At 50.0% G+C, this 15,683-nt stretch overlaps 1 protein-coding gene across 1 annotated transcript; it reads right to left on the bottom strand.

Annotated features, from left to right (window-relative positions):
* Nucleotides 1-13,825: 13,825 nt before the first annotated feature.
* LOC131492485 (olfactory receptor 226-like) lies at nucleotides 13,826-15,339 on the bottom strand. The gene has a single exon (XM_058696074.1). The coding sequence runs from the start codon at nucleotides 15,089-15,091 to the stop codon at nucleotides 14,135-14,137; it is 957 nt and encodes a 318-aa protein (XP_058552057.1). The 5' UTR covers nucleotides 15,092-15,339; the 3' UTR covers nucleotides 13,826-14,134.
* Nucleotides 15,340-15,683: the final 344 nt, after the last annotated feature.

Genomic DNA, 15,683 nt, shown 5'->3' on the forward strand with positions numbered 1-15,683 from the left:
TGCTATAATGATTTCAGGAGTAGATTCCAGTGATTCATTCCCTACGTATAACACCCAGTGCTCATCCCAAGAAGTGTTTTCCTCAATGCCCCTTACCCATTTAGCCCACCCCCCTCCACAACCCCTCCAGCAACCCTCACTTTGTTCTCTGTACTTAAGAGTCTTTTATGTTTTGTACCCTTCCCTGTTTTTATATTATTTTTGTTTCCCTTCCCTTATGTTCATCTGTTTTGTCTCTTAAAGTCCTCATAGGAGTGAAGTCGTATGATTTTTGTCTTTTCTCTGACTGACTAATTTCACTTAGCATAATACCCTCCAGGTCCATCCACATAGTTGCAAATGGCAAGATTTCATTCTTTTTGATTGCTGAGTAATACTCCATTGTGTGTGTGTGTGTGTGTGTGTGTGTGTGTGTGTGTATATATATATATATATATCACATTTTCTTTTTTTTTTTTTTTTTTTTTTTTTTTTCAATGTTTTTTATTTATTTTTGGGACAGAGAGACACAGAGCATGAACGGGGGAGGGGCAGAGAGAGGGAGACACAGAATTGGAAACAGGCTCCAGGCTCCGAGCTGTCAGCACAGAGCCCGACGCGGGGCTCGAACTCACAGACGCGAGATCGTGACCTGGCTGAAGTCGGACGCTTAACCGACTGCGCCACCCAGGCGCCCCTATATCACATTTTCTTTATCCATTCCTCCTCAATGGACATTTGTGTTCTTTCTGTACTTTGGCTATTGTCAATAGTGCTGCTATAAACATGGGGGTGCGTGTGTCCCTTCGAAACAGCACATCTGTATCCTGTGGGTAAATGCCTAGTAGTGCAATTGCTGGGTCATAGGGTAGTTCTATTTTTAGTTTTTTGAGGAGCCTCCATACTGTTTTCCAGAGTGGCTGCACCAGCTTGCATTCCCACCAACAATACAAAAGAGATCCTCTCTCTCCGCATCCTCGCCAACATCTGTTGTTGCCTGAGTTGTTAACAGCCATTCTGACAGGTGTGAGGTGGTATCTCATTGTGGTTTTGATTTGTATTCCCCTTTGATGAGTGACGTTGAGCATTTTTTCTGGACACAATTCTTTAAGAAAATATTCCTGGGGCGCCTGGGTGGCTCAGTCGGTTAAGTGTCCAACTTTTGGTTTTGGGTCAAGTCATGATCTCATGGCTTTGTGGGATCGAGCCCCCTGTCGGGCTCTATGCTGGCAGTGCAGAGCCTGCCTGGGATTCTCTCTCTCCCTCTCTTGCTGCCACTTCCCCACTTGTGCTGTCTCTGTCACTCTCAAAATAAATAAGTAAACTTAAAAAAATTAAAAACAAGAAAATATTCCTTTTGGTATAAAGCACTGTTTACTCTATGATTATTACATTAGTCGTTGTGATCACAATCATCACAGTTTCATTCCTGCTGAAGTGAATAGAATGTCTGTACGTGGCTGTGTGCTGTGTGCCTCTGCTCACTGAGCAGCTGGTGAGCCCTGGCTTTGGGCCGGTGGGTCGTTGATGTGGCTCTGACCCCAGGTCACAGGTGTGCCCATCAGCTGGGGTCATGACAGGCAGTGGGGAAACCCTGCTTGTCCCCTGTTGCTTTGATGTTCATATTGTTATACTGTTCATATTAGGTGTAGGTCATCTGGTTGTACAGTGACTGGGTAATAAGCTACCTCAGGTCTTACCAGCTTACTTCGGAAAACAGCACGGCAATATCTTTATCCACTTACCATGTGACCCAGCAATTTCACTCGTAGGTGTTTACCCACGAGGACTGGAACTGGATGTACACACAGATGTTTATGAGTGTGTTAATAGCAGCACTGTTCATGGTAGCCCCAAACTGAATGTGACCCAAGGTCCATCACCTGGATAAGCAGTGTGGGATAGTCACATTGTGGTATCCCACACAGCAACAATAGGTAGAGACGAAAAGAATTACACAGGACAATGTACTGCATGCCTCACTTACGTGCTATTCTAGGAGGGGCAAATCTGAGTGACAGGGAGCTGCTTAGACAGAGGAGACTGGTCTGCATTTTGATAGTATTGATGGCCACACTATTTCATGCAGTTATCATGACGCATCAGACTCTACACTTTACATGAGTGAATTTAATCATATGCAAATAACACCTGAATAAAAGCCTCAGTGGCTTAAAATTGCATTGCAATCGCATCGAACAAAAGTCCTCTATTACCCCTCATGAGTCTACAGCTGCAGTTTTCCTGGCTTGGCTGTGTTCACTGAGGCGTGTGTGGGTAGCTGTGGGATGGCTGGGCTCTCTCATGAGCTTGGGGGATGCACTTGCTCTCCTCCAGTCCTGAAGCCATTTGTGACCCAGAACTTTGGAGCTGGATGATGGCAGGTGGTTGTTACGAGGATTTTCACTCTTCCTTTTGTTACCGTGGTGCATCACATTAATGGATATTTGTGCTTTGATCCATCCTTGAATCCCAAGGATAAATCCCTCTATTATGGTGTGTGAGCTATTTAATGTGCCACTGAGTTTGGTTTGATAGTATTTTGTTGAGGATTTTTCTATGTATGTTCACCAGGCATATTGGCCTGTGATTTTCTTTTCTTATAGTGTCTTTGTCTGGCATAAGTATCAGGGTAATCCTAAAATTTACACAAAATCACAAAAGACACCGAATAGCTAAAGCAATCATGAGAAAGAAGAACAAAGCTGGAGGCATCACACATCCTGATTTCAAAAGCTACAGGGATTAAAACAGTGTGGTCCTGCCCAAATGCAGACATATAGGCCAACAGAACAAACCAGGGAATCCGGAAACAAGCTCAGGCAATGGAACTGATCTTCAGCAAGGTTCCAGGAACACACGTGGGTAAGGATAGGCTTCCAAATGTTTTTGGAAAATGAGACCCGCATGTAAGAGGATGAAATTGGACCCTGGTCTTACACATAAATAAGCTCAAAATGGAATAGAGATTCAAATACAGGACTTGAAACTGTAAAACCCCTAGAAGAAAACACAGGGGAGAACCTTCATGCCATCAGTCTTGACAGTGATTTCTTGGACATGACACCAAAAGCATAAGCAACAAAAAACAGAAGTAGATGAGTGGGGTGATGTCAAACAACAATCTTCTGAACAGCAAAGGAAAGAACTAAGAGTGAAAAGATTGTCTGCATTTCCACATTCATTGCAACAGTAAAGACACAGAAACAACCTAAGTGTCCATCAACAGATGTGTGGATACACACACACAAACACATACATGCAAATATATAGACACATATACAAATACATCTGTGTATACACATATATACAAATATACATATACACATAGACACACACACATAAAATATTCATATGCATATTCACACATACATGCAAATATAAACACACATATACACATATACATGCAAATAAACACACATACACACATTTATACACACATACACACATGTACATGTACACACGCACGCACACACGCTCACACACATACATACATGCATACAAACATATACACACATAAAGACATACACACACGTATACATGTATATGTGCACACATATGCACACATACACACAGGCATAGACACACACATATACTCATAAGCACACATGCACAGATGCACACACATGCACACATGTACATATACACATGTACACACACATAAACACACATATACACAATTCACATATATACACACATACACAGGTATACACACATACATACAGTGGAATAGTATTCACCCTTAGAAAAGGACATCCTGCCATACACGACCTCATGGGTGAACCTGGAGGACATGCTAAACAGAACGACCCTACGACCCAGCAAGAGCACTGCTAGGAATTTACCCAATGGATACAGGAGTGCTGATGCACAGGGGCGCTTGTACCCCAATGTTTATAGCAGCACTTTCAACAATAGCCAAATCATGGAAAGAGCCTCAACGTCCACCAACTGACGAATGGATAAAGAAGATGTGGTTTATATACACAATGGAATACTACCTGGTGGTAAGAAAGAATGAAATCTGGCCATTTGTAGCAACGTGGAGGGACCTGGAGGGTATTATGCTAAGTGAAATAAGTCAGACAGAGAAAGACAGATATCATATGTTTTCACTCATATGTGGAATTTGAGAAACTTAACAGAAGACCATGGGGGAAGGGAAAGGGAGGAAAAAGAGGAGGGAGGGAGGCAAATCATAAGAGACTCTTGAGCAATGAGAACAAACTGAGGGTTGATGGGGGGTGGGGGAGAGGGGAAAGGGGTGATGGGCATTGAGGAGGGCACCTGTTGGGATGAGCCACTGGGTGTTGTATGGAAACCAGTTTGACAATAAATTACATTAAAAAAAAATAAGCCAGACACAGAAGGCCAAATACTGCACCATCCCACTTCCATGAAGCACCTAGAAGAGTCCAATTCACAGAAACAGGGTGGAGTGGTGGTTGCCAGGAGCTGGCCAGGGGGACAGGAGCTTGTGGTTCAATGGGCACAGAGTCTCAGTTACACAAGTAAGTTCTAGAGATTTGCTGCATGACACTGCTCACGTTGACAACACTGGGGCATGCACTTGAAAGTTTGAGAAAGGAGAAGGTTGTGGAGGCAGAGCCCAGGGTGGCCCCATGTCTCCTGCTGTATAATGCTTGAGAGTGAGTGGGACCTTTTTCCTTCTTCCAAAGCAAGTTCTTTTTTTTTTTAAGTTTATTTCTTCATTTTGAGAGAGAGAGAGAGAGACACAGAGAGAGAGAGACGGAGAGACAGAGATAGTGCAAGTGGGGGAGGGTAAAGGAGGGAGAGAGACAGACAGAGAGAGGGAGAGACAGAGAGACAGAGACAGCACAAGTGGGGGAAGGGCAGAGAGGGAGAGAGAGAGAGAGAGAGAGAGAGAGAGAGACCCAAGCAGGCTTCAAGCTGTCAGCACGGAGCCTGATGTGAGGCTCGAACTCATGAACCAAGAGATCATGACCTGAGCGGAAACCAAGAGGCAGATGCTTAACCGACTGAACCCCCCCAGGCACCCCCCCCCCCCCAGGCAAGTTCTTTATTGTCCAACCAATCATCAGTTTTTCAATGGGGCCTAGGGCTATACTTGGTACATTGTATTAGACACTGTAAATCACAGTGTCTGTCAATTTGAGGCATACAACCTAAACATTTCTCAGGAATTACTCCATGGTAAAAGTAAAATCTGGACTGGGGCGCCTGGGTGGCTCAGTTGGTTAAGTGTAGACTTAGGCTCAGGTCATGATCCTGCAATTCACGGGTTTGAGCCCCATGATGGGCTCTGTGCTGACAGCCGGGAGCCTGGAGCCTGCTTCAGATTCTGTGTCTCCCTCTGTCTCTCTGCCCCTCCCCAGCTCACACTGTCTCTCTCTCTCTCTCAAAAACAAACAAACAAACAAATAAACAAATCTGGACTTATTTGCCAGAATTACAATGAGAATTTTTAAAAGTCAGCTTTTTAAAATGTTCATTTATTTTTGAGAGAGAGTTGAGGGCGGAAGGGGAGAGAGAAAGAGATCTGAAGCAGGATCTGTGTCATTAGCGCAGAGCCCAACATGGGGCTTGAACTCATGAACCATGAGACCATGACCTGAGCCGAAATCAAGAGTCAGACTCTCAACCGATTGAGCCACCCAGGTGTTCCTGAAAAGTCAACATTTTAGGGGGGCCTGGGTGGCTCAGTTGGTTAAGCAATCAACTCCATCTCAGCTCAGGTCATGATCTCGCAGTTTGTGAGTTCGAGCCCTGCATCGGGCCTGCACTGATGGCACGGAACCTGCTTGAGATTCTGTCTCTCCTTCTCTGCTATACTTGTGCTCATTTTCTCGTTCTCTCTCAAAATAAATAAATAAACTAAAAAAAGTCCACATTTTATTTATTTATGTATTTTTTAAATGTTTATTTATTTTTGAGAGGGAGAGAGAGAGAGACACAGAGAGAGACAGAGCACAAGCAGGGGAAGGGCAGAGAGAGAGGGAGACACAGAATCCGAAGCAGGCTCCAGGCTCTGAGCTGTCAGCACAGAGCCTGACACGGGGCTTGAACTTACGAACTATGAGATCATGACCTGAGCTGAAGTCGGGCCCTTAACTGACTGAGCTGCCCAGGTGCCCCCAAAAGTCAACATTTTAAAGAAAAACATTGCACCTCACATTTATCCTGGTGTGAAATTTCTTCCTAGTAATACAACTTCATTGTTATCAATAAATAAGTTCTACTTTTGTTAAAATTTGCCTTATATTCCCCTTGTCTATAATTTGAATGAAGGCTTTTTGAAAAAAGGACTTTAGAAAGGTTAAGCAGTGGAAATACCTGGGTACAAATGTGGCCAACAGTTTTCTGGGCAAAAGGCCTCTAGTCTAACGAGTGAACCCAGTTCATCTGCAATTAGCTTTTATTAATGTTTTGAGGACAACGTAAAGCACTTGAGAGTGGACAGCAACCAGCAGACATGCAAAGGGGGTGGGACATCACTCTGGTGATGACAGGTTACGTGGGACTCCCTCTGGGTCTGGCCCTGCTGGCCTCGAAGGAGCTGCATGGCCTCAGTGCTGACAGCAGCCAGAAAGAGAATGGGGACCTCAGTCCTGCAGGTGCGAGGAGATGAATTCTGCCAAGAACCTGAGGGAGCTTGGAAGTGGGTCACCCCAGTGGAGCCCCAACTGACATCTGACTGCAGTCTGGCGAGACCCTGAGCTGAGGACCTGTGGAAACTATGAGGTAATAGTTGTGAGCTGCTAATCTGTGATAATTTGTTATCTAGCACTGGAAAACTAATATAGATGGTTAAGGGAAGGATGGTGGAATGTGAGGCTGAAGATAATGTTAAAATAAGCAATTACTGAAGAGGCTTTTAGGTATGGGCATGAGAGTCATCTGAGACTACTTAAATAGCACTTCTCCAGACTGCACAGGTGCTTTTGGCCACAGGCAGGTGACCCGGGGTGCAGAGGAGAAGCCCCTCCAGAGGCTGGTGCCCTAGAGCCACCCTCAGGAACTTCTCAGGCCTCTTCTGTAAGGCCTGGCCCAGCTGGTTCTGAATGTCTGCAGTAGTGGCAAATGTCCACCTTAGATAGTGACCCACTATCCTGAGTCCAGGATCCTAGGCTGGCAGGTTTTTCTAGCATTGAAGGCACTGTCTCACTGATGTCCACAGAAGCTGCTGGAAAGTCAGCTTCCAGTTCCCTGGGACCATCTGCCCCTCCCCTGGCTGCTTCTAAGAGTTTCTCTCTGTCCTTGATGTCCTGTAATTTTGGTATAATGTGTCTGGGCATCATTTATATTCATTCTGCTCAGCATTAATTGACCTTTATTGAATGTATAGATTTCTATTGCCCATCAGTTTTGGAATATTCTCAATTATGGTCTCTTCAAGTATTGCTCTATACCAGGGACAAACCTTTTTTTTTTTCAAGTTTATTTATTTATATTGAGAGAGACCAAGAGAGCGTGAGCAGAGGAGGGGCAGAGAGAGAGGGAGAGAGAGAGATAATCCAATCAGTCTCTGAGCTGTCAGCACAGAGCCCGACGTGGGGTTCGAACCTATGGCACTGTGAGATCATGACCTGAGCCAAAATCAAAAGTCGGCCGCTCAGCCGACTGAGCCGCCCAGGTGCCCCAAGACAAGCCTTTTCTGGAAAGGGTCAGAGAGTACATACAGTTGGCTGGCAGGTCTCACTCTTCCTGCCCACCCGTCCTGATGCTTCGCAGGCAACCACCAATCTGCATTCTGTCACCATTGATCAGTTTGTGTTTTCTAGATTTTTATATATCACACTTTTCCCATTTGACATCATTACTTTGAGACCATCTATGTTGCCTGTGTCAATAGTTCATTCCTGTTTATTGCTGATAAATCCAGTATGTGGATGCACCGTGATTTGTTTCTACACCTTCTCATGGAGCTTTGAGGTGTTTCTGGCTTGGGGCTATCACAAAGAAAGCTGTTATGAACATATAATTACAGGTCTTTGAAAGACATATGCTTTCATTTCTTTTTTTTTTTTTTTTTCAACGTTTTTTATTTATTTTTGGGACAGAGAGAGACAGAGCATGAACGGGGGAGGGGCAGAGAGAGAGGGAGGCACAGAAGCGGAAACAGGCTCCAGGCTCTGAGCCATCAGCCCAGAGCCTGACGCGGGGCTCGAACTCACGGACCGCGAGATCGTGACCTAGCTGAAGTCGGACGCTTAACCGACTGCGCCACCCAGGCGCCCCATATGCTTTCATTTCTTGTGGGTAAATACCTAAGAGTGTGATGGGGGCCATAGGGTGGGTGTGTGTTTAATGTTTCAGGAAGCTCCACTTCGTTTTCCAAAGTGGTTATGTCATTACATTCCAACCAAGACTAGTGATCTGAAAATATCTTCTCTCAGACTATGGCTTGTATTTTCATTATTTTAACTGTGTCTTTGAAGACCATAAACAAATTTTAAAAAATCTTTATTTATTTTTGAGAGAGAGAAAGACCATGAGTTGGGGGAGGGGCAGAGAGAAGGAGACACAGAATCTGAAGCAGGCTCCAGGCTCTGAGCTGTCAGCACAGAGCCTGACACAGGGCTTGAACCCATGAAATATGAGTTCATGACCTGAGTCAAAGTCAGATGCTCAACCGACTGAACCACCCAGGCACCCCCCACCCCCATTAAGATTTAAATTTTGTTGAAGTCCACTTGATGATTTTTTTCTTTTATGGACTTTGGTTTGCTTTTATGTCTAAGAAATTTTTGCCCAACCCAAGGTAAAAAAGATTTCCTCAAATGTTTTCTTCTAGGAGGTTTAGGTTATTTTTAGGTCTATGAGTTTATTAGTATATATGGTGTGAGGTATGGATCAAAGCCTGCTTTGGGGAATAAGATATACCTGAATTTTCCAGTATTATTTGTTGAAAGGACTATTATTTTTCCACTGAATTGCCTTTGCATCTTTGTCAAAAATAAGTTGTCTTTCTCCCTGTTTTTATATTATTTTTGTTTCCCTTCCCTTATGTTAATCTGTTTTGTCTCTTAAAGTCCTCATATAAGTGAAGTCATATGATTTTTGTCTTTCTCTGACTAATTTTGCTTAGCATAAGACCCTCTAGTTCCATCCACGTAGCTGCAAATGGCAAGATTTCATTCTTTTTGATTGCTGAGTAATACTCCATTGTATATATAAACCACATCTTCTTTATCCATTTATCCACTGATGGACATTTGGGCTCTTTTCATACTTTGGCTATTGTTGATAGTGCAGCTATAAACATGGCGGTGGGGGGACAAAAAGAAGAGACTCAAATATGGAGAACTAACTGAGGGTTATGGGAGGGGTTGTGGGAGGGGGGATGGGCTAAATGGGTAAGGGACACTAAGGAATCTACTCCTGAAATCATTGTTGCACTCTATGCTAACTAATTTGGATGCAAATTTAAAAAATAAGAAGTAAAACAAGTTAAAAAAATAAGTTGTCTTTGTATGTGTGGCTCCATTTCTGTAGTCTCTCTACTCTGATCTGCTGATCTCTTTGTCTCTCTTGATGGCAATACTACACCGTCATACCACTGTAGTTTTATAATAAAACTTGAAATCAGTAGTATTAGTTTTCCAAATCTGTGGCTCTTTTTTCAACTTGTTTTGAAAATTCTAGGTCCTTTGCTTCCCATATAAACTTTAGAATCAGTTTGGTAATCTCTAAGAGAAACCTGCTTAGCTTCTGATTGAGAGCGCATTGAATCTATAGATCAATTTGGGGAGGACTGTCACCCTAACATTTTTGAGTGTTTCAACCAGTTAACATGGTTTACATCTCCATTTCTTTAGGTCTTCTTTAATGTTCTAAGCAATATTTTGTAGTTTTGAGAGTACAGTTCTTGCACATTTTTGTTAAGATCTACACTTAGCTATTTTATGTTTTTTTGATACTAGTGGAAATGGTATCTGAAAGATATTTTAATTTCCTATTGTTTGTCACTGGTATATAGAAATACAATTGATTTTTGAATAATAAGCTTTATTGTAGATTCCATGAGTTTCCTCTTTGTCCATCATGTCGGCCATGAATAAAGACCATGTCAGAGGTACTGGGTGGTAAACTTGCTGCTCCTGGGCTTTGCACTTGAGTCCTCTCTGCTCTGCCAAGCCCACTCCATGTATCCAGTTTCTGGAGTTTTGTTGCTGCTGTCCTCTCTGTCATTGTCCTTAGTCTATGGGTTCCTTTCTCATCACTCTGGTGGGATTTAAGGTGGGAAGACGTGATGCTCAATCCACTATCTTTAACTGAAAACTGTGTCCTCACTGGGGCTGGGGGAGGAGACAGAGGAGGCCCTGGAGATGGCCTGTGGCGGGGGGAACGGCCGTCAATGGGACCGCTGGTGGTGAGGCGTTCCAGCCCACAGAGTTCTGTCTCCTCATCTGCTAATGGGTCATCCTGTTTCTTGTGGCCCTGGGGCATGGGGCAGGTCTGGCTCCACACTGCTGCTCAGACAGGAGTAGGGGCCTCCTCCTTGTCTGCTGCAATATCCCCCAACTTCACAGTGAGCAGAGAGAGGGGTAGGAATATCCGTCTTCCAGAGTCTGAGGAAACAGAACAAATGGAGCATCAGATCAGTCAGTTCTGGCCCCAATGAGGAAGGAGCCAGCTGGATGCTCCCAGTGGATGCCAGGGGCCTCTCTCATGGCCTCCATTCCTACAGCTGCCTTTCTCCCAGTGCTTGGTTCCTGCACCAGGGCACATGTGGACAGAGCGGCTGGGCCTGCAGGATGCTTCTGTCCACCTGAGGGTGGGGTGCCTGGAACACGTGTATATAGTACATGGACAGACACAGGTGGATACCCGGGGAGCTGGGGCAGTTTAGGGGATGTCTTTCTGTGTGAGCCCCACTTGGAGTCAAGCTTGTGAGAGGGGTCAGGGCAAAGGGGACTGTCCTCCTCAGTGTCCTCGGGTAGGGGCTGGTGAGACCTGGATCACAGGGTCTCAGTAAGGATTTGGGAATTTAACCTGTGGACAACAGGAATCTGATGGCAGGGTCAAATGAATGGGTGAGGGGTAGGAGACCAGGGTGGTCCCAGCAGGGTTTCTGCTTGGGGAAGGTGTGGAGGGGGACAGAGGCACAGCCCTGCAGGGCTGGCAATGTGGGGTGAGCACAGGTGGATGCCAGTATTACAGCGTGAGGTCTCTCTGTCCCCCTGGAGGGGAAGTCATCCGAATTTGGTGGGAGGGGCCCCTGTGGAGTGGGGGCTGTTGAGAGGCCTGGAGCCCAGGACAGGGTGTGGGGTGGGGGTAGGTGGAGCTTAGGATGAGAATCGTCCCGGACCGGGTATGGCCTGGAGAGCAGGGGCCAGCTCAGAGAAGGGTGCCCTTTGTAGCTCTGGGGAGTCTGGTAGGGAGATTCCTCCTGTGGTCCTCGCTCAGAACGGGGAGAGCTGAGGGCTGGGCTCCCTCCCAGCTGAGGCCCTGGCCTGTTCCTGCCCAGATGGGCTACGTCCCTTTGCTTCAACCCCTCCCTCCTCAAGCTCTTCCCATCAGCTTACTCGGCAACAAGGAGCCCCCTCCCCCCAACAGCCTCCTCCTCTAGCAGCCCCCTCCTCCACCAGTGTTCCTTTAATGCCCTTTCTCCAGCTGACCTGGCAGGTGTGCCCCTTCCAGCACACCCTCTCCCTCTTCCACCTGACAGCCACCTGCTGATAAACCCAGTGGAACAGGTCTGTCCTCACTTGGTGCCTTATGGGGACCTCCCCCCTGGCCACCTCTCCTGCCTCAGGGCTTCCTTGCTGAGGGTGCTTCTCTGCTTCATCCCCGGCTGGTGACCTTCTCCTACTCCTGACGGCGCACCCTCTGTAAGCTGACGACTCTCCAAGTTCTGTTTCTGGTCACTTTTCCCTGGAGCTCCAGAGCCAGGAACTGGGCAACCTCTTGGGCTTTCCAGGGTCCTCCTTCTCAGACCTGCCTGTCTGGGTGGATGGACAGCTGACCACCCAGCCTCAGGTGGCCCAGAGCTCAGGCTCCTCTCTCGGGTGGCTCTGTAGCCTCACAGTCCTGCCCACGGCACCCGTGCCCCCCCGGACCAGGTCCTGCCCACGGCACCCATGTCCCCCCGGACCAGGTCTTGCCCACGGAACCCGTGCCCCCCCGGACCAGGTCCTGCCCATGGCACCCGTGCCCCCCCGGACCAGGTCCTGCCCACGGCACCTGTGCCCCCCCAGACCAGGTTCTGCCCACGGAACCCGTGCCCCCCCAGACCAGGTCCTGCCCACGGCACCCGTGCCCCCCTGGACCAGGTCCTGCCCACGGCACCTGTGCCCCCTCCAGACCAGGTCCTGCCCACGGCACCCGTGCCCCCCCAGACCAGGTCCTGCCCACAACACCAATGCCCGGCCTGGACCAGTTCCTGTGTCTCTGGCACCTTGGAGGCCCTGCTGTGTGGTGGGCTCGGACCCGAGCTGTGTCTGTTGCTTCCGGGTGTCTAAACCAGGCTGTGAATTCCCTGACCCAGCTGGTCTCTGCAGGGCCACACAGCACCCAGTGAGAGGCTGGCACTCAATACTTGCTTTATGAATTGACAAACCAGTGAGCACAATAGTATTTTCACCCCATGTTTTAAAGCAATCATTTTACAGTAGTTTGATTTGGAAGCACATCCACATGAAAGAGGGAGGTGCCTGAAATTGTAGACTTACAGGCACCTTTCATGGGACATTCACTAACCCTAGTGGCCGCCACGGCAGTGGGGTCTGTGCCAAGACCCTTGGAAAGGACGAAGCGACGGGTTGGTCAGTGCTGGTCTGTCCAGCAGCAGCTCCCTGCTTAGCTCCGCCCATAGCCCTGGCCCCCGCTCCTTGCAGTGTCCTCCCTGGGACAACAGAGAGCCCCTCGCTGCCTAGCACCACCTCCTAACGCAATGACGGTCTGCTGCTACCTCGCTGCCCTGCGCTCTGTGAGCCCTTGCCCTCGGTAACACTGTGCTCGAGGTGGGGCCTGGTCTCACAGGCTTCGGGTCACGTTCAGCACAAGGCCCATCACACCCATTGAGCCCAGTGTGTGCTCAATGAGTGGTCTGAACCCTCAGTCTGTAGTGTGTTTCTGGGGTGGCCCTGAGAGTGAAGCTCAAAGCCCCCATCATCCATTGCACAAGACGAACATTCTAGGTTTCCCCAACCTTGCCAGCACAGTTGACATTTATTACCTGAAATCCTGCACAGGCACCACGAGATTTCTGACCAACTCTCAGGCTGCGTCTGCGGCACAGGCTGGGGCCAGGCCTTGTGACTCTAGAAGCTGCCGTGGAAAGTTCACGGCACCATCACAGTCATCTGCTGGCTCGGATGGAGTGCCTTTTGAAGCCAGGCGCCAAGGAGAGCAGGAGAGCAGGTGAGGGCTCCTCTGGGGAGACCCAGGTCCTGCCCTCCCGGGTCAGCCAGGCGTGCAGCGGGCGTGGACGCCACCCTATTGCCCCTTGGTGACAATGCGTGTGTGGGGGCTGTGGCTGGGGCAGGCATCAGGGCCCGCATACACTTTCAAGCCTGGCCTCGCTTACTCCACCTACTCCCAACAGAGAGGGATGCTGGTCACAGGGACACTGGTCAGGGGATGCTGGTTTCAGTGGCCAGTTCTGGTTTTCATTTGGGAATATCCACCACTCCTCAGAGTCTTATTTGCTCTGCTGGGTTGTCAACACACCTGCCCTGGGCATCACCCTGCACAGCCCAAGACCTCCCATAACTGCAGGGGGTCGTGGTGCTCCAGCTGACCAGGCCTCCGGGGGCCTGGTTAGAGGAGGGAGCGCCCAGCTGCCTGGGGCCTCAGCAAGGACGTGGGGCCAGCCTGCAACCTGGCCCCCCAATCTTGCATGATGTGGGGGACGGGGGTGTCCCCACCTGGGGCGGGGGCAACTGGTACTCTGCAGCAGTTGTAAAGTGTCTCGGGATGATACCTTGTGTGGCACCCGGAGAGGGTCAGGGTTGGGGGCTCCACACGGGGTGTCTGTTCCAGGCATTGGGAAGGGGTGAGCCAGGTTGGGGTGGTCACCAAACCTGTGTCCTGGGCAGGCACCACTCAGATGAGGGACAGGAAGGACTCTGCCTTCAGCCCCTCACCCCACTGGAGCCACTCAGGAGATAAACCGGAGACACAGAGGTCTGGAGCAGGTCTGAGGGAGCGCGAGGTCCCAGGGAGGCCCCTAGGACGGGGCACCCAGGGCCTGGGCCACCCTCTGCACTGCCTTGCGTAGGGCCTCCTTGACCTCCTGGTTCCGCAGGCAGTAGATGATGGGGTTGAGCAGGGGCGTGAGCACCGTGTAGACCACGGACACCACCTTGTTGAGGTCAAAGGAGTAGATGGCGCGTGGCCGGGCGTAGATGAAGAGGGAGGCGGAGTAGAAGATGACCACCACGGCCAGGTGCGAGGCACAGGTGGAGAAGGCCTTGCGGCGGCCGGCGGCGGACGGGATGCGCAGCACGGTGCCGAGGATGGCGGCGTACGAGAAGATGGTGAGCTGCAGCGGCCCCAGCAGGATGAGCAGAGCCAGGAGGAAGTCGACCAGCTCCGCCATGGACACGTCGGAGCACGCGAGGCTCAGCAGGGGGGACACGTCGCAGAAGAAGTGGTTCATGACGTTGGGGCCACAGTAGCCCAGGCGCGAGATGAAGAAGACCTTTCCCAGGGAGACGGCGAAGCCCGAGAGCCAGGAGCTGGCGGCCAGGGAGCTGCAGAGGCTGGGGCTCATGATGGCCGGGTAGCGCAGGGGGCTGCAGATGGCCACGTAGCGGTCGTAGGCCATGACCCCCAGGAGCGTGCACTCGGTGCAGGCCAGCGCCAGGAAGAAATACAGCTGCGCCATGCAGCCCGCGAAGGAGATGTGTCGGAACTGGGGCTCTGCGAGGCTGAGCAGCATCTTGGGCACGGTGACGGAGACGTACCACACCTCCAGGAAGGACAGGTTGCTGAGGAAGACATACATGGGCTTGTGCAGCTGGGGGCTGACCCGGATCACGGCGACGATGACCACGTTCTCTGTGACGGTCAGCATGTAGGCTAGCGTGAACAGCACCACCAGGCACACGTGGAGGCCCAGCGAGCCCGAGAAGCCCACCAGGATGAACTCTGTCACTTCCGAGCGATTGTCCCCGAAGAGCATGGTGTGCACCTGGTGGCAGAGGCAATGAGTCAGAGGCTGGCTGGTGGGTGGGGTGCTGGAGGCCACGGCCCCTGCTCTGCTGCCCACGGGTGGGCCTCCCCTCAGGCACTGGGTGGGATCCGGGCAGATGTGGGCTCTGCCCTGGGGCCACCGGCCCTGCCTGGCTGCAGACTGGATGAAGGCTGTGGTGTGCTGGGTGCCATGAGAACGTCTCAGGGGCCCGGCCTGGGGACCTGCTCATGGGCGTGGATGGGGCCCCACAGGATGGTGGGGGAGGCCGTGGCCAAGGTCACCCAGGTTAGGAGAATGGGTGCTGTGGGGCAGGGGGCAAGGGGTTGGCCTGGGGTGGACAGGGACGTGCTGGGCTCCCGCCGTCTTCTTGGGTCAGGCGGGGGGGAGGGAGGGTATCTGCGGCCATGAGATGGGGCTTCCTCATCTGTATGCAGGACGACAGCCAGAACTTGCCCTGCAGGTTGGATGCAGACCTATCACACCTCCAGGGGGGTGGGATGCTGAGGAGGACGTCCGTGGGCTTGTGCCACAGGGGCTGATGGGGAACATGGCCACTCCTGGGGTGCCAGTTCCCTAGGAG

The sequence above is a fragment of the Neofelis nebulosa genome, chromosome 13 (assembly GCF_028018385.1).
Source record: "Neofelis nebulosa isolate mNeoNeb1 chromosome 13, mNeoNeb1.pri, whole genome shotgun sequence".
NCBI classification, from domain to species: domain Eukaryota; kingdom Metazoa; phylum Chordata; class Mammalia; order Carnivora; family Felidae; genus Neofelis; species Neofelis nebulosa.

Bases quoted from the DNA above. Each gene is read 5' to 3' on its own strand.
- LOC131492485 (XM_058696074.1), bottom strand. From the start codon at position 15,091: ATGCTCTTCGGGGACAATCGCTCGGAAGTGACAGAGTTCATCCTGGTG.